General features: G+C 40.4%; 1 protein-coding gene across 4 annotated transcripts in view; it reads right to left on the bottom strand.

Moving 5' to 3' along the window:
* The window catches only part of LOC133509859 (vang-like protein 1), a 32,011-nt gene extending 12,506 nt beyond the window's left edge, over positions 1 to 19,505 (bottom strand). Inside the window, exons 1-4 of one of the 4 annotated variants that reach the window (XM_061837284.1) lie at positions 19,355 to 19,505; positions 16,755 to 16,897; positions 12,235 to 12,422; positions 4,301 to 4,427 (exon numbers count right to left, since the gene is read on the bottom strand). In XM_061837284.1, coding sequence (XP_061693268.1) covers positions 4,301 to 4,427; positions 12,235 to 12,305 — 198 coding nt within the window. In that variant the 5' untranslated portion in view covers positions 12,306 to 12,422; positions 16,755 to 16,897; positions 19,355 to 19,505. Of the gene's footprint in view, positions 1 to 4,300; positions 4,428 to 12,234; positions 16,724 to 16,754; positions 16,898 to 19,354 lie in introns of those variants that run through there. The other 3 variants (XM_061837277.1, XM_061837293.1, XM_061837302.1) reach the window with 3 other exon arrangements.

The raw sequence follows: 19,505 nt of genomic DNA, 5'->3' as shown, positions 1-19,505 counted from the left end.
ATCACAGACCTCCAAAACCTGAAGAACTTCATCGCCTTTCTCCATCACACCAGCAGTATTTGTGCCAAAATCGTCAGCCATCATATTTTGTCCTCAGCTGGTCCATCACAGTCTTCAACAAGTCTGTGTATGTCTGAGCTACCCCACAATGTGGATTTGAACCCTAGTAATGCATTAGACTACTTTATACATACATTTTTCCCATCATGCCTGGGGACGTATTGCACGTCACTTGCCTCTTCATGTGTGTTTGTGTGTGTTATGATGGAGGGGGGATGCTCTTTATGGAGGTTAGAGAGTGAAGGAAACAGAATGTGAGAGTGATGAGCCGATGCCATGGGAGAAGAGATGGAGGGTGGGATAAAAGGATGGATGGACAAAGAGAAACAGAAGGGGGAAGTAGTACACTAAACAAACATTGCTGCACACCATCCCAGTGCGCTAAGAATAAACAAAATAGCGATTAGAAGATGCACTTCTCCCATCATCTTTTTCTTCACTCTTCACTAGTCCTTTTTTCAGTTTATCCCTTGAGGCATCCACTCTCATTCTTTTCCTATCTTTGGCCTTAACACCACTCTCCATCCATTGCTTCTGACCCAGTGAACACCGTGTGTGTGTGTGTGTGTGTGTGTGTGTGTGTGTGGTGTGTGTGTGTGTGTTAAAAGGCAAAACAAAAATAAAAAATGGAAAATGTGGATTTTTCTGGAAGAAAAAAAAAATGCAGTATGATTGAGGCTAAAGAGACAGACAACACACAAAATATGATATATTTAAATAGAAAGGGTGTAATCACTATCAGCACCAGCAACCTATACCACAAAACTATGACCATTAGTTTACAATGTTTCATAATCAGAATTCTTTGAATTCAGCAGAAATGGAGGGTTTTCAAACATACAATTTTTTTCCGGCTTGTCACGTTAGGGGTCGCCACAGTGTGACATCTCAGATGAATGCTCATATTTGTTTGGTACAGTTTTTACGCTGGATGCCTTTCCTGACGCAACCCCTCTTGGGGAGTAGAGGCCCAGTGGAATACGAACTCACGATCCGTGATTCACCAAACCAATGTCCAAACCACTGAGCTATGGAGCCTCTAACATAAAACATGAACATGAACATGAACAAACATGAACGTCCTTTATAATGTCATGCCACTGCATTTCAATCGGTTTTAAGTATGAACATTCACAAACCCCCTCCGCCGCCCAGCCTATCAGAGGTTGACTTGCTGGTGTGTTTTGGACTGCTATCCTGAAAGCAGGATTTTTTGGGATCGTGTTACTTTGTTGCAGCTTTTGCATTTCAAATGTCTGACTTGATTTTGTTGGGAAAAGTTTCTGTTTAATTTCTTGATGGAGCAGGTCTGGAGGTAATCAAGCTTCTGTTTGATCAGTGAAAATGAACCTAACCCTAGACAATGATTTAATGATTAACCAGGGGATCATTATTTTTTTCACAGAGGATCGGGTAACTGAGTTTTTATGATTTTTTTTTCTTCCATTAATAAATGAAATCACCATTCAAAGACAGGATTTCTATACTTGGGTTATATTTCTCTGATATTTACATTTGTTTGATGATCTTAAAAAATAAAGTGGGGAAAAACACATAAAAAAAAAGAATTTCAGAAAAGGGCCAATACTTATTCACAGCACAAATTTTTAGCTTTATTGCTGTTTTTAAGCTTTATATGTACACACTAGACTCAATCACACCTTAATTGTTTCATTTCAAATTCATTGTTTCGAGGCAAAAATCATTAAAATCACAACCGAATTATGCTTGGATTCAACTGTCCCACATAATATTGTCAGTACGTGTGACCTCTGCTTTGTTTAGAATTTGCTGTCCGTGATAACTTACTCTGTCCTGTTGTCTTCTCATGCATGCAGATAATTTTGAGCATTGTTTTCTTTATCCAATTGCATGCAGAACAACCTACATTTTTCGAGATCCAACTGAGTTATTATGGGTGTGTCTATTTTGAGTGCAACAGGGGACATTTGTTTAGATTTCCTCCTAACCTTTCATAGGATAGAGGAAAGAGGAGCTCTCACTCTCTCTGCTCAATACTAAAGTGAGCTGCCTGCCAGTTTTACATAACTCATACCAAACATCCAGTGAGAATGCCAGAGAATCATCACAACTTTGCAACAATGGAAGTAGAATTGGAAATAGGAGCCAGGTACTGGTAAGGTAATTCTTAGCTTGGTGTCGTTGAACAGAAGATGAAGAAACACTAAAACTACAGACCCAGCATGAAAAGCACAAATCATACAGGCCAATAGATTCTGCCAGTTGATCTGACACAGAGCAATTGTTCAAGAATGCATTTTTGTTTAAATGCATGTGACTTCTCCTGACTGAAACAACAATCAAAGTAACTTAGCCAAAGTATCATGGACTTTGCCAGTTGACTTGAATAAACTTGACTTGAATACACTTACACAAAACAATAGAAAAGGGACAAAAGGAACCTATTCACGTACATAAATGTGTTACCGCAGCTCTTACTGTTTATATGCGTGTATAGATGAACGTAAATCTAGTAGCAAAGCCAAGTAAAAACAAAAAGGAAGGGCGCACGCTGTTAAAATTAGACACGAGCACAAACAAACACAGAATGGTAAAGCTTTCCACAAGGGAAAACTATTTGCCAAGTAGGTCAGTAAAATTCACTTCTTGCACGCCTGTGCCAGGCCACCGTGTGAGATGCTTTTTTGGCAACATGAAACGTATGATAGCTGATGATGGACAAGGCTGCCAGACGAGGTTATCTAACTCCACCTGACCTTAAGGTAACGTGCTGTCATCGCTGGACCTCAGTAACTATCACAAGGTCATATTAGGAGGCTCAAATTCATGAGGAAGGTAGAGATGCCTTATGATCCAGAATTAAGAAGAAAGACTGGAATCTTGATACACAGCAAGAGGGCTATGAAGTAAACATATGATGAACAACTGAGAATGTGTCACATGGATAATGCATTGGGAGTACTGTATATTTACTTAAAACTTGTAGCAGTATGACAATATGGCACATTCAGAGTACCTAGGTGAATACATCAACCAGATAAGACATTTTAGGGCACGTACTACATTCGCATTTAAATATAACTTTTTCTATTATGGTCTTACCATGGCCGGCACAGTGCCATGACTGGTTAGAGCGTTAACCTCACAGTTCTGAGGACTGGGGTTAAAATCCACACACCGTGCCTTCTGTATAGTTTGCATGTTCTGCCCGTGCCTCCGTGGGCTTTTTCCTGCCACTCCGGTTTCTTCCCACATCCCAAAAACATGAATTAATTGGAAACTAAGTTGTCCATAGGTGTGATTGTGAGTGTTGCTGTTGTTTGTCACGATGTGCCCTGCGTTTGGTGGACTCTACTGCAACATACTGAAGGCAGTTAACATTTTGACCAAAACCAATTGAAATAAGGTGACACAAATATCAATTACAACAAAACAAGAACTGAGAAGATATCTTTCTACATCACTGAAAAATATAATTATAATACTAGACAGTAAATTATGGCAATGTGAATACAGATTTCAAAAAGCAAACATTTCTTATAAAGATCACATATTTGAATTCAGAGCTCTGATCCAGAACAATTGAGGATGGATGCTAAAATACAGTATGACAAAGATAGTATAATACATAATTGTATCTGAAAGTAGAATTTGTATTTTTTAATCACCAGGACTGTAAATACCATCCAATAAAGGCAAAATAAGTTCTGCTGAAGAAGTTCTTACCTTGTATTTGTCATTAATCAAACAATCCATGATACTGTATAACAAATCTTCAATTGACACGCATGATGACTGAGTATACAGTTTGAGTTGTATCAACTAAGCAGCTTGGCCTGCTCCATTTCTGGCGGGGGCCAAAGAAATGTTTATGCCTAAATGAAGGATTCCTTCCCAAGGATTAACACGTGTTTCCCTACTAAATGACATGTCTGGAGACCAAATAGGCAGCCTGCTAAAATAGGCATATTTGTGAAAGAAATGTATCAACCCGGTTGTTTGTAGTCACAAGTGGACCAGTCCCCTCTCGTGTTTGCAGTGAATTAGCAGATGGCCTGTCGTAATGCCGATAAGCACATTTACCATGTCACCTCATTTTAACTTGTGCTAAGTCCCTCGAGCACCAAACCTTTTCAAATTGAGGCAGTGTTACTGACACTGTTCAGACACTGTGGCGCTGACAATAAAGCTTTGTTGATTTAAGAGAGATGATGTGGAAGAGAGTTGCGGGATAAGTGAGTCATATGTTCTTCCCTACCTGAAGCTGCTCAGTTTGAACAGTGGCACCACCCAGCAATGGGTCTGCAGGAGCAGGGTGAATAGTTACAGATTTTTCTGAGCGGCTGTCTTTGCTGCGAGACTTGTGGCGGTCCCGGCTTCGCTCCCTGAAAAGGAAATTAAAAAAATATATATACATTTGCTGACTTCTTTTTTTTCTTCCGGCAGGACATCAAATATTTAATCAAAACATTATTTTGTTGGATTCACAAGAGGAGAAGACAGAACAAGCATGATGAGGGCCTAAATTTTCTGCTTTGAAGTGTGCAGCAGTAAACAACGACAATCTGGAACAGTCAATCAACATCACATCTCAAACAATGTTTGTTAGAAAATGTAATATCTCTTTACTTCATCGGAGTACTCTGACCCAAATCAAACCCAAACATGTGCTTTAACACAATGGTCCCCAACCACCGGTTCAAGGACCGATACCAGGCCGTGAGTCATTTTTTACTGGGCCACAAAGAAAGAATGAACAATTTATATATTTTTTGTTGTATTGAAATCCACGTGTCAGTGTCTCTTATTTTGAAAATTGACCGGATCTTCTCCGCCTCAACAGCTGTAACAGTTTTGACACGTCCAGACGGCAAAGAACGCTTCCATTTCCTGCCCCAGCCGACTCGAACGCTTTAGTTTCCGATCCCACCGGGCTGGCTATTGGCGGCAGAACTCAAAGGACTAATTATTTCATAAACTAATTAAATTGCATTTACTGAAAAGATTGTTTCCTTTGAACAAAATGTTCACAAATGAAATAACACAGTATCTGGAGGTTATGGTTTGGGTTAGGGTTTAAAATTTTGATTTATTGCAATAGTTAACTCTCATGCACTAAATGCACTAAATCTGCTCTGAAACGGTCGTAGGTTTCTGCTCGACAGAGGCAGAAACACTTTTACGGACTGAAAAGTCTACTCTCATTGAGGAGCTACAGAACTGACTGCAGTCTCGCCTGGCTGCCTTCCACAACTCTGACGCCCACTCCTACATCATGCCCAAAGTGCACACACCACAAATGGCAAAGGGGGAAGCAAAAGCGCACAACGTGGCAAGTCTGCATATATGAGAGAGAGAGAGAGAGAGAGAGAGAGAGAGAGAGAGAGAGCTAGAGAGAGAGAGAGAGAGAGAGAGAGAGAGCCCAGGAGGACTATGGCTACATGGCATTGTGCCCAATGTGGATTGATCCATTACCACAGAGAAACTGGCATGGACGACTACAGTTAATCCCTCATCTGTGTCACTCCCATTTGGTTGCAGCCATCTAGGCTGTTGAACGAAAACGTCATATGGCTATTCTTGAATTAAAACACACCGCAATGAGGTTCTGCAGCACATATTAATAACTTCCTCTGTTGATGTGTGAGAGGAATTTTAAATGGCCATGTGCATTGAGACATTTTGATCAACTAATATATCAATCATGGGTTAAACAAAAGTCTTTCCAGGAGAGAGGAAGTTGGGAATCAGAACAATATTATGTTCTATTGTAACTTCCTGTTGGTGTCATGGATTAATGTCCTTATATTTTTTTTCCCCCAGTTTTAAGACAGTGGTCCTCAATTTAAACGTTTTGTTTTAATCAAAACTTTACTTAACCAGGTAAGACCATTACGAATAGATTCTTATTTGCACTGTCAACAGAACCACCGTACAAGCCAAAATGAAAGCAAATACTGATATACAACAAATTGTACAATGTGATGTACACAAACTGTACACAAAACACTATTCATCCATCTATTTTCTGAAGCATTTATCCTCACAAGGGTCACGGGAGTGCTGGCGTCAATCTCAGCTGTCATTGGGCAGGAGGCGGGATACACCCTGAACTGTTTGCCAGGCAATCGTGCAGGGGGAGGGGAATAACCAGTGGATTTCCCTTCATCACTATGATGCCAAATTACAATTTGCGCTTCTGTAGCGAATATGTGCATGATGCACATGCCGCAGACACAAAACCATGATACAACAAGTGACAATAGATCCTTTGCTATCTTGTTGAATGCCCACTGAATGGGCTAATATCGCTAATAAGAATGCTGATGCAATGATCACTTCATAACCAATGCATTCAGTGAGGAACAGTTTCCTGATTTACAATTTCATAGCACTTCTATCAAAATGGACTAACAATGAAATGAAGTGCCATGGAATTTATGATTTCATGGCACTTCTATCAAAATGGGCTAACAGTGCGTACTTTTGTCCAGACAATAATAACAATTTCTAACTTTCTCAAAAGTCAAAGGAAGGGTCTAACAGTGCAATAATAAATGCTGCCCTTGAATAAACTTCAAGTGACCCTTAAATGTTACACTCTCACACAAAAACAATCCCCAACACGAAGTCACAGGACATCCTGGTGGTGAGAGAAAAGGCGGAAACAACCAATGAGTGACAGCACTGGGATACCTACAGGTTACTGGAGCTGTGTTTTGATTTGAGGGTGTGAACCATACAGCTTCCCGCTTCTATTCTTGCGCTTCCCTTTCAATGTGAACATAGAGTGATAACAGCAGACATATGCAAGTGAAAACATGACCTCCTTAGCATAATCAACCTCAAAGAATGCGGCACAATGACAGGTTTTAAATCGATTGTCGTTACCATGACTTCAAAAAAATGTTATACAGTAGCCGTTTTTTTAATAGTCATTGGGATCAGTGATTAGATTAATTAATAAGGGGAGACGGGAAAAGGCAGGAGACTGCGAGGGGATTTGTGTATTTGAGATCGTAAGGAGACAACTATGGGGTTCTTATTTGACAGCAACTACTTACATTATGGAGACAACAATGAAAATGAGCATTGAAAGTGTACTGCGTTCCCCATTTTGTTTCTGTTTCTCCTTGTGCTTCAGGAAAGTTGATGTAAAAATTGATGTAGAAGTTGTTCTACAATTAAAGTCCCAGTGCTCAAGCATGTGCAATGCCTTTTGGTACATGTGATACATTGTTGGAATATACTCTCTTCAAGAACTTCAGGCTAGAGAAGACATAGCCTCTACATGAACATCAAGTGTGGTAGAAAGAAGAGACACAAAGATGATGACACATTTTGGAATGTACCACTGTGGAAGTACACAGGAGAGGAGGGATTCGAACATGAAGAAAACATGTAACCCCCCCCTCTTCCTACACAAACCTTACCAATTACCTTCCCACATTTTGCTCCTACTTCATTAAAATGCCTCTGCCTCATTGGTAATCCAACCGTGCACTGACTATGATACTGTGGCCTGATTAATGCAATTTGGTGTGCCGCATGGATCCTTCAAGTGGTTATGGCTCTCGGCCTGAGATGGAGCCCATTGGGACCTCTGGCGCTGGAAGAACACACTCTCTTCACCTGAGAATGAGTGGATTTTACAGTTTTGCGGAATGATAGCTATCCTCACTTAGCAAATAAATTACAACCCATTGCAAAACAAAGAACCAGATTAACACATTTTGTTGCATTGACCATCACATAAAAAAAGATGTGTTTCCAGCTGTGTATCACATCGCTGGATGCCTGCTCGACTTGGATTTGCACAACAAGGAGACTCATTCCAGTTCTAATACCTAGTCTGTTTTTAAATTTTGTGTGGATATAAATTCTGGCATGGTTATCGTTTCATGTATCAATACAGCAATCCTCTACTATGAAAGACTTTGTGGCCCCACACACTAAAACTGGACTACTTCATCTGCCCAAATGCTGCCATATGAAATGTTTTACTTATTGTTGGTTGTTTCTGGATTATTTTGGTGCTGGGTCAAATCTTTCAATCTAAAATGGGTTAATTTTAACTACTCAACCTCTGTGTGAAGAAAGGTTTTACCCATTATGGATTAATATTTTGATTTTAGGTCACGTCATGACATTGTCACATTGGGCTCCCTATAGAGCTCATGCACGTGACGTAACCATTTTCACAGCACCGTATTGCCGGTCAAAAAGAGCTGCTCGACAGTGTGGGGGACATTGAACCGGAGCAGAATATTCACAATGCCCGAGACTTGTTGTGCTGTTGGTTGTTACAACAGATGAGACAGATAGTCAAAGAGATCATTCTCGGGAATACCAGCTGAAAAGACAAGAAAAGATTGATGGATTTCGGCAATTAAACGTGATGGATGGTGCCCAACCAAATACATACAACTGTGTAGCGATCACTTCGGGTAGGAATTATTCTTCAAACGAGTTAGCCCCTCCGTAGCGTTTCCCAAGAAGTACTTTTAATGCCAGGTTGGCTCATTTGAAAACAATGCATATTAAAAAAAAAAAAAATTACAGGGAGTCATCTCCAACATACACGGACATACGACAGACTTTTTTTTTTTAAATATGCATTGTTCTCAAATGAGTCCAATGCGTATTTAAAAAAGAAAATAAACAATTGGTCACACAGAAGTTTATGTAGGTTACCGTGTGGCCGCAACACACTTCATGTATGGAGGTGCCGACTCAGTCTTTTATTTTTTAACACATTGTTCTCAAATGAACCAAAAGTACTTCTTGGGAAACGCTACGGAGGGGCCAACTCACCTGTCCCCCCCCAATCATAGTTAATGAATGAGATTTTGTGTAAAACCAGGGGTCATTTCTTTAAATATTGGTATTTGTATTGAATACGAGCTGAAAAGATTGATGGATTTTAGCAAAGGTTAACATGTAGCCGAACACACTTCTGCGTTCACAAGTCGTGTCCCCGTTGAGAACAGATCCAGCAATGAAGTATTTGTCTGCGTCCAGACTTTTATACGCTTTTGAACTTTTTTGTGTAAATCTCGACAACTTACTCAGCAGATACATCTGTAGATCCAATTGTCCAAGAAAAGCGCGAGCAGAGTAATAGTCCAATTTCTTATCGGCGAAAACATCGACTTCGGCATTAAATATGGATCCTCTATGCCAAGTCTCTCTCATTTTTCCAAGTACCTTAGTTTATTATCACTTTCTAAATGTTTAACGGTATCGGACAAAACTCTGGGCATCGTGCTATAAGATGTATTTTTGTGTCGTCTCCAATTGACTTAGCATTGAAGAATGCTTTGCTTGACCGACACTTCTGGCCAGTGACGTGATTTGATGACGTAGATGCACGAGCTCTATTGGTCCGTTGCCACCTTCCACCTCACCAAAATAAATTTATTTTTCTGTCTGCTGTATTAGAAAGCGATGACGGTGAATGGCCTTGGTTAGCATAAATGTGTCGTTCACAAAACAATGCTTTCCTTTGGTTCTTTTAAAAAATGGACCATGTACAGTATATGCCATCACTGCTCACAGTTTTTAGTTCTTGTAACGTAGTATATGTACTATAGTATTTTAAGGATTGTTTTTTCAGTAATGTTTGCTAAAGGACACTGCTCTCCAGACAAGTTTAAAGTGGGAGCGAGGCATGTACACAGAGATGTCACTTGCTTCAGGAGCAGAGAAAGAATGGTTAAACTCTGTGTATATTTTTTATCAACCGGAATAGAAGTTAAAGAAGTACCAACACTGTGTCAGTGTAAGGCCACATGTGATTCATATCTACATTGCAAACCCTTCACTGGGCTAAATCTCCACAGGAGTTTGGCACCAAATAGTTTACGTGATGAAAAGAAACTGATAATGTTTTAGGAGGAGTCCGGATGTGTTTTCAACTGTTAATTTGGGACTGGAATTTTAAACAGTTGGAATGTGAAGGGAAACTGCCACCATGAGTTGAAAATAGGCTTCACACAATCAAGAATTTTGGAGCCGATGACCTATCAGCAAGTTTAAAAAAGGATAACCAATCCCTGATCTGATCGCAAGATGGAGCAATGTGTCCGTTTACATAAGTTGTTCATTAATTGTATACACTTGTGTGTTGTGTAACTTGTTCATATATTGGATATACTTGTCTACTGTATACTGAGTACTCAATACATCCATTTTCTGTACTGTTAAACCTCAACAGGGTCGTGGGCAAGCTGGAGTCTATCCCAGCTCAAAATTATTCTCTAGAATTTTAGATCAAAGTTAAAAATGCAATTACTTCTATGGGGCATTGAAGAATTGGCCAATGATGAAATTCAGGTCAGATCAATATTATAATATGAGAGAAATAATGGGTGATAATTTACTCTAACTTTATTGCAATGAAATTAACAAATGCTGTTAATGACATGCTTGCTCTAACTTTTTCCACTGCCTCAGCTATATAGGCAGGTGTTGTCCAGAATTTGCGTCCATTTGACTTCTCCTGAGTTGCTTTATTTTCCCCCCATGCTTTGTCACTTCAATGCAGCATGCTCCTCGTGTACATTCTTCAAGTACCCAATAAAAATTATTGTGTTGAAGCATTTAGGTTATGTTCCCCACAACGTACGTGCAAATAACTTACGTTTGTCTTAGACACTGCAAAATAGTCCCAGAGAAACGTGTTTTTTCACCGACAAGATTGAAAAAAATGACTGGCCGTCAGATAGTTACAGTACTGACCCAAAAGACACGTGAAAAGGCTTACTGACCAAACAATGATGAATTTGAATGTGAAAGTACCTGTTAGCCTTTGTGTTTACAGGTTTGCTTCTGTCACAATTGCTGCAGGACTGCCGGATTTATGTCCCCAATTTAAATGTCAACCTTTTTTAAATTTGAGACCTACAAACAAAATAAACTTGCACTATTTTGACAAAATCTTTAAACTTAACACCTAGCTATTAGAGTTTGTTAATATATTGAACCATTTTAGCTACAGTAAATTATTTGTTATGCAAAAAGTGTGGTACTCAACGCTAATGAAGGTCTGAGTTTCATAAACATTACAAGCTCCCACTTCAACTGTCAATGGGGACTTTTCACTTAAAATAGAAATGTGATGTCCATTTCGGTGTAACAATTGCACTGATAAAGTTAACATTAACCTTAGCAGTTTGAATCACCCAAATACTGTAAATCTCCCTCAAAAAATTATTTAGAATGAAATTTTGCATTTCTCCCTTTTCACAATTATGATAAAAGAATTCCAACTAATTTAATTTGTTTTTATTTTAGGTAGACAATCATTTTATTGTTTCCCTTTCTCTTCCCTTAAATTTTTATGAATGCTCTGACATGGCTCGGAAAAGACCACCTAAACTGCAAGTTATTCTGAATTCTCATTGCATCATGGAGCTTATTCTGTCTGATGGAATTTTAGAGACTTAAATGTCTGATCATTGACATCAATCAGCTCACCGAATTATAACATCAAAACCAATCATCATAAAAAAATGCCAATTATCAGTCGATCCAACCAGCCCAATAAAATCAGTGGAAAGTCAAATTAAGACCCAAGTCCCTTTAAACAAGCAAATTACACAACCCAAGACAATATTTTGTGTTTATTTCTGAAAACGTGCCTGAGAGAACCCTGCAATAAAATTGGCCGTCTTGTGACATCGCAATTCTTCCTCTGCAGGTCAAAAATTTAGCCAGAGATGGGTTTGTACAAGCAGAATTGTGTTGACAGGGGTGAACATCTCCTGATCTGGCTGCAGATGTGTTAGTCTCTCTAAAACTTTCCAGTTGACAACATGAAAAAAATCATTTGATTCGTCGCTCGGGGGTCCGAATATCCAATCCTCCAAATACTTTTTAGCCCCTAAAAAGTGGGACTTGCATAAATTGCTGTAATTTCTTTATGTTGTACATATTTTATGTGATCTTTTTGAAGCAAAAAGTCTAGACTTTAATTACATTTCAAGGGTGGTCTGATGGTGAAAAGACAGAGGCTCTCTGTCATCTAAGACTTTCATCGTATCTGCAGAGCCATCAGAAATTAGCTCTGATTAGGCCTGTCAAGGAGAGGTTGGGCGCACACTAATGCATAGTCAGAGGAAGATGAGCAAGATAACCTGATAGCAGCTGCAATCATGGCTCAACATTAAAGAGAGGGAGGATTCGACTTACCCATGCCGATGGGAGCCCCGTGAACGTCCAGAGTGGTAGGAATAGCCAGAGTACGTTGACTCCGTGTCCATGGCAACACCGTGGTCTTACTGAAGTGGAATATGTCCCCGTTCACAGAGAGGCAAAGGGTAGCTCTCGTGCTCAGGCGGTCGGCTTGGAAATCAACCCTGAGGCTGGGAAACACCAACCTAGGTAGGGGGTTAACAGCATGAAGATTTAGAATGTGGCCAGGGCGGGGGAATCGAGAAAGTGCATTTCAGCAGGTATTTGGCAAGTTGCAAGCCTTTTCATCATACATTACCACAATGGCCACGACATCTGCTACACTTGTGACATGTCTAAGAAGAAGTAAAACAAGATTTGAATTGTTTTTTTTTTTCCCCACTCCTGAGAAGCTGCACAACCTCCCCACTGGAAACTTCCACTGAAACTTACTTACTACGCTTCCAGCAATATACAAAGGTTTATGGCTTTTTTGGGTGAAGGCGAATGTGCCCTCAAGGTGCTTCGAAACTGGATGAGCATTTTCCCCCCACTGGGAACATTCTTGCAATCACAACTTTACTTCACAATCTCCTTCTCCCAAAATACCAGTACATCAAACGTCAAGTTCACAATGACCGACATCCAATGGACCGGGGCCATTATATCATTGTCGGGCCACCAACTCCCCACAGATGCTGGCACATGAATTTCTGAGTCACCAAATTTTGGACAGTCGTATGACAAAAACAACCTGTCTGAAAAGGAATGTTGTGATGATTTAGGTGGAAAAAAAAACAGCATCCACTGGACTGTACAAAAGAGCAAAAATCAAGGTTCGCCTCAAGAAAGCGGTCTAAAATAATTAACGTGACTGCACAGCTACACAGTTACATCGATAGTCCTCCCATTACGTGTTCTCACTCGCGGCTGATAAAGGTGCATTCTAAGGTGTTTGCTGAAATAGCCGGTCCCTTGGCAAGCTGATTTTTTATTTTCCTACGTACCTGCTCTCTCACACCGGTGCCCCTACGATTGGCAAATTTTGGAAAGAAAACGAAAAAAAAAATGGACTTGCGACTCTGTGTGTTATTCTGAGACGCGACGATGTTGTCAACGAGCATTACCACAATTGGTCGGTAAAGTCCATATCTCTCTCACTGGCCAAAATTATATTGTCAAGTATCAATTTCAAGTGTATTGTTTATACAAGGCTGTGTTTTAATCCATATCTAATGCACGTTTCCAAGTTTTTATTAACGCATGAAAATGATCACATAATTTGTATTTTTTGCTAGATGAAAATAGTGACAGGGTTTCACCAAACAGGACTGCGATTTTGTTCTCCTCATCACCTGCTTAATCTCCTTAAACGCAACGGTACCCTGCTAAATGCGGGACTTATCGGTCAATGGGTTTAAGTTCATGCAGAGTGCAAAAGCTAATTTCTGATCTGTGCCTGTTGGCGTGCCTAATTTTAGAATACTTACTACAAAGTTAATAAAATCCAAGGCCTAGTACTTGACTTGTATTTCAGATGGGTTAGGATTAACCATACTAATACAACAGACTTTGAAAATTTGTACAGAATTTCTAAATACACAATAAAGTTCACTAAGAAGTGATACTGAATTAACATTCATAACATATGGGATGAAAAGGAGGAGTATTTTTTCACACGTGTACAGTTCAGTTTAAAATTTAGTTAACATTGTCTTTAGTATGCTCAAAGTTTACATATTTCTTGTAGTAAGGAGTCACATGAGGAAAGAACACCAAATACTGAATGTCCTCCATTGTTGACCTCTATTTACTATGATCGAGTCCTGTTAGAATTGACTGGCAATATATGGCTGTGATCATTGCTAAGCATGTAATCAAACTATTTATGTAACTGACTTATAGAACCCTCAAACGTCACAATGTATAAGGAGCTAATTAATGGCTGCTATCAAATAGCCTGAAATCACTGGACCTTATCATAGTGACCGGCTTTGAAGCTTTCAAGGACATACCTACTAAACGGGTTAGAAAGCACAAATATGATAAATTTGGAACATCACTTGAACCACATTGGAGGCCTGTTCTGCTTCCAATTCTGAAATCGCTTCCAAGAAAGCCATCCATTTGTTTTTTGTTTCGTGGAATCAAAGTCATCGTCATGGGCATTACTTTAAAGTAAAGCTTAACAATTCACTTGCACTGGGAAACTACAGCTGCCTCTAATATCACACGTGTCTCTGTGACTTCTCTTGGGCCAAACATAAAATCTCCATGGCAATCAAAGTCACGAGACAAGCAGCAGCCTGACGAAAATGGGCATATCACATCACATGTTTGTCGTGTTTCTGTTCATGGTAAAGCAAATTAAGTTTATTACTTCTGTGGAATTCAATTGACATTCCAGAATGTCACTAAATCCAACCTCCAGTTGGGCACTGACCACACACAACCCTGAACTATTGACTAGATAGCTACTGACTAGATAAGTAAAAAAAAAAATAAATACAGGAGTGGAAACTGTCCAAACCTGGTGACTTTTTTGTTATAGTTTCTGCCACTCCCAGTGATTTCGCGCCCACTATTGCTCATTCACAATATAATAGTGAAGCATTTACTCACATTCCACAAGACCCTTGAGATCCAGTGGAAACTCCGAAAAGATGTCAGCCTCTGGTTGGATTTCGATAGATAGCTCAAGTACTCTTGAGCTGAAAACAATGACCAAAACTTTTATTTGGGTTGCGCTGCCGTATAAACTCAATATTTTGTCTTTTAAACTAAGCATCCTATTAATCTATCCATCCTCCACTACTTATCCAAGGTCAGGTCGCAGAAGCAGGGACGCCCAGACTTCCCTATCCACAGTCAGTTTATCCAGCTCTTCTGGGAGGATCCTGAGGTGTTCCCAAGCCATCCAAGAGACGTAGTCTCTCCAGTGTGTCATGGGTCATCCATTGCGGTGGGACATGCTCGGAACACCTCACAAGAGACACATCCAAGAGGCATTTGACTCAGATGGCCTAGGCACCTCATCTGGCTCCTCTCAATCCAGAGGAGCAGCGGCTCCACTCTAAATCCCTCCTAGATGACCAGGCTTCTCATCCTATGCCCAAGGGAGAGCCCGAACATCATGCGGCGAAAAATAATTTCAGCCGCTTGTATCCAAGATGTTGTTCTTTCAGTCAGGACCCACAGCTCACCACAATAGGTGAAGGTATGAGTGTAGCTTGACCAGTAAATTGAGAGCTTCACCTTCCGACTTAGATCCTTCTTTACCACAATGGTGCGATACAAAGTCTGCATCACTGCAGAAGCTCCACCGATCTGCCTGTCGATCTCCTGCTCCATTCTTCCCTCACTTGTGAACAAGACCTCAAGATACTTGAAATCCTCTACTTGGGGCCAGATCTCATTCATGACCTAGAGAGGGCACGACTGAGGATCATGGTCCCAGATTTGGAGATGCGGATTCTCATCCCAGCTCCTTCACACTTGGCTGCAAACTGGTCCAGTGAGTTTTGAAGATCACGGCTTGCTGAAGCCAACAGAACCACATCATCTACAAATAGAAGAGGTGCAATACTGAGGCTATCAAACCGGTCCCCCTCTTCACCTCGGCTGCACTTAGAGATTCTGTACATAAAAGTTATGAACAGAATCGTGACAAAGGGAAGCCTTGTCAGAATCAAACTCTCACTGGAAACGAGTCTGACTTACAGCCAAACTCTGTCATCGGTCATACAGGTACCGAACATCCCATATAAAGGGGTTCGGCACCCCATGAAGCACCCCCCACATTCGGCAAACTCCGCAAGGGACACAGTCGAATACCTTCTCCAAGTTCACAAACCCATGTAGACTGATTTGGCAAACTCACACGCACTGCCCACCAACTCACAACGTCCCGAGCCGAGGACAGCAGCGTCCATCCTCATCATACACATTTGCGACAATGCACTACTCCCCCCTCCTGAGACGCTGGATAGACGACCAGAATTTAAATAATATATTTTTTTTTTAAATAAAGGAATGACTCAATAAATAATTGACACAAAACATCCATTTTAAATGCTATTTACATCCTCTCGGGATGCTTTGCGGCACTAAGGACCTCCTAAGCAGTGTGTTTAAGTGTACTTTATTGGACAAGTCACACAACAACATTTGCAAACACAGTGTGCACATCAGGTGCACCGCATCGTAAAGCGCCATGTATAATCTGGCGCCTCGTCTATTTGGAAGACAATTTAAGACCTCAATGACTGCGAAAATATGGCAATTTTTTTTTTAATTGGGAAAGCAAGTTCTGCGAATATGCAGGGCCGTGAACAGTGAACCGCGACTGGGCAAGGGCACACCATATTTGAACAAAACTCAATTGAATACTTGATTTGAAACCTGATTAAACATATACATCATTTGCAGTCTGCAGGTATTAGTGTTAATATCTGTGAATTTGTGTATGGCTATAAAATGCACGGCCAGGCCTGTTGAGGGCATCAGTGAATAAGAGTGTAGAGTTGGCTGGACATTACCTTTCATAGTGAGTTACCTTCTGTGAGCTGTGGCCAACCCAGCTCTTGAATTAATGTGCTTATGTACTGTAGAGCTGTACCAGTTCAGGGTGTACCCTGCCTCCTGCCCCACAGTTGGGATAGGCTCCAGCACTCCCCACGACCTTTGTAAAGATAAGCGGCAAAAGAAAATGGATGGATGGATGATAATCAATTAAAAATTTTGAGTCATGGTTTAAATCAAAATTGCACAAGTCCTCTGATTTCAGCCTCCCATCATACAATCTCTGATTTCTGAAGTCATTTAAGGAAGCAGACTGATACTCTTTTGTGTATATTCAAATCGAGATGTTTGAAAACATCTGCTTTTACTCTGGAAAACAATGAACAACATTTTTGCCTTTTTTTTTTTTTTTTAGTCACAGACCAAATTAATTATAATCTATTTATCGAAAAAAAAGAAACTCAGCTTAATGTCTTGCAAAAATTATTAGTTGCAGTTGTAGTATAAATAACCTCTACTTGAGATAGAGATGAACATGAGGAAGTCTCATGTTTGAATATCAAAATTACCATCCCTTCATATGATTCAAGAAGTAATTCTCACTTTCAAAAACGGTGTGTGACACTCACATGTGATAATCCTTGATTGTTGTTTGGATTTGTTCACCCATTAAACAATACCAACTAAACAACAAAGATTTCTTAATAAATAAACATATAAATAAATAAACATATTTTTCAATAAACTAATGGAAATATTTTTTATCTAGTAATTCCATTAATAGAACCATATTATTTTTCTTCCTGCTCTTTCAAAATGATTGAAACTGCACCAGAGGCTGGGTCTATTTTTCATTTTTTTTTTACCATTACAATGTGTTATAACTAGCGATGGCAGGCTATATTACATTAGCTGAATTCTGTACATTACTTCCTGTAAGGGGAATTGTAAATATGCTGTTGCAGTACATATTGCACTTGATCTTCTTTTGTAAGCGTGCAATGATCCCAAATTTAGGACATTCTCTGTCCTTTTATGAACTCTTTCCTCCCATCTGATCGTCATGGAGCATAGAGCTCTAGTAATATTTGTCCTTGTGGGGAAATGATGCCTCAGAACCTCTTTTTGGCATGGAACTATTTGACTATTTTGAATTAACTGTTGCAGCCTGTGGTACGGTGGATCCGCTGGTAAGGCGTTGGCCTCACAGTTCTGAGGACTCCGGTTCAAACCCGGTCCCACCTGTGGGGAGTTTGCATGCTTTCCCCGTGCCTGTGTGGGTTTTCTCCAGGCACTCCAGTTTCCTCCCACATCCCAAAAGCATGCAATATTAATTGGACACTCTAAATTGCCTCTTGGTGTGACTGTGAGTGCGATTGTTTGTCTCTATGTGGCCTGCGATTGGGTGGAAACCAGTTCAGGGTGTACCCCGCCTCCTGCCCATTGACAGATGAGATGGGCTCCGGCACTCAGCACGACCCTCGTGAGGATAAGCGGCAAAGAAAATGGATGGATGTTGCAGCCTTATAAATTACCCAGAGGCATCTCAACTCCTCTGCCTTAGAAATATGACGTGAATGCTTCATTTTCTGGTGGTGCAATCTGAGATTTTGCCACCCGGAAGCAAGTGTGACGTCACGTCACAGAGCACCCAATACGAACACAAAAGTCGATTTCGCATATTTCCCCACGACCTCACTATAATGCCCATTTACCCCTAAAAGCTAAATATTTCTCACACACAAGACAACCTGTGTGGGCCTTTCTAAAGAACAACACAGATCGAAAGTTGAACTAACAATAGTGAACAAAGCATTTATGGTGTAGGACGCAGATTCATCCGAGCACAAGGCATTCTTTTCACTTTACGGAATAATATTGTTTTTGTTTTATTTCAATGCCACCCTCTCAACATTCAAGGCATTCCACTGAGTTTGCTGTTTCCATGGTGAGACAAGAGACATTTGAACGGAGATACAGAAAATTAGGTTATACTGGACTTAAATTTTGGATTTTGTTTACTATAATTGGCTCAGGACACTTGTATCATATTATTTATTCCCATAACTGTAATCCGTGCAAGGTTAACCGAGGAGTGCACATCCAGTAGATCACTGCGCTAAAGGCATTTCAGCACTCAATAACTGTTGCTATGTATCCCTGCGCTGCGTACACTTTATCAACTGAGTCCCAATGGGGCCAAATAAACTTGTGTTCACCGCATCACATGACTACGAACCTAGCCAATTTTAAATTAAATCATCCACACGTTACTAATGTGACATGTCGAAGCTCAAAAACAGTCATAAGTACGCAAGACTCGGCTTTGGTTAGGTTAGGTTAGTGCGTCAGTCTCTCTCTCTCAAAAAAAAAAAAAAAAAATCATACAGGTATACGACAAAGGCGTGTCATTTCTTTTAAACAACCGAGTCACTTTCTACGTTTATCAGCGTCCTTGAGCTAACAAACACATATATACACGACGTCCACAGCATTAGTGACAGACCATAAGACTGTAACACGGAGACGTTCGCGCACGCACACACCATTGAGCTAACTTGCTAATTAATTAGCTCATGACATACAAACGCCACAGCGCTACGGGAGTGAAACTCACCTGTTCTCGTGAACAATGTCATTCCCGAGGCTGTCTTGGCACCCAGAGGTTGCAAAACAGTTGGGCTACAGGAGGGGTGCGGGGGGGACCAGCAGCCCTTCTTGCTAACAGTAGGGGGTCACACCGCCAGTTTGGAATATTCAGGGTTGTA

The sequence above is a fragment of the Syngnathoides biaculeatus genome, chromosome 2 (genome assembly GCF_019802595.1).
Source record: "Syngnathoides biaculeatus isolate LvHL_M chromosome 2, ASM1980259v1, whole genome shotgun sequence".
Classification (NCBI taxonomy): Eukaryota; Metazoa; Chordata; class Actinopteri; order Syngnathiformes; family Syngnathidae; genus Syngnathoides; species Syngnathoides biaculeatus.
The sequence above is the reverse complement of the archived record's forward strand: the minus strand, read 5'-3'. Positions and strand labels throughout refer to the sequence as shown.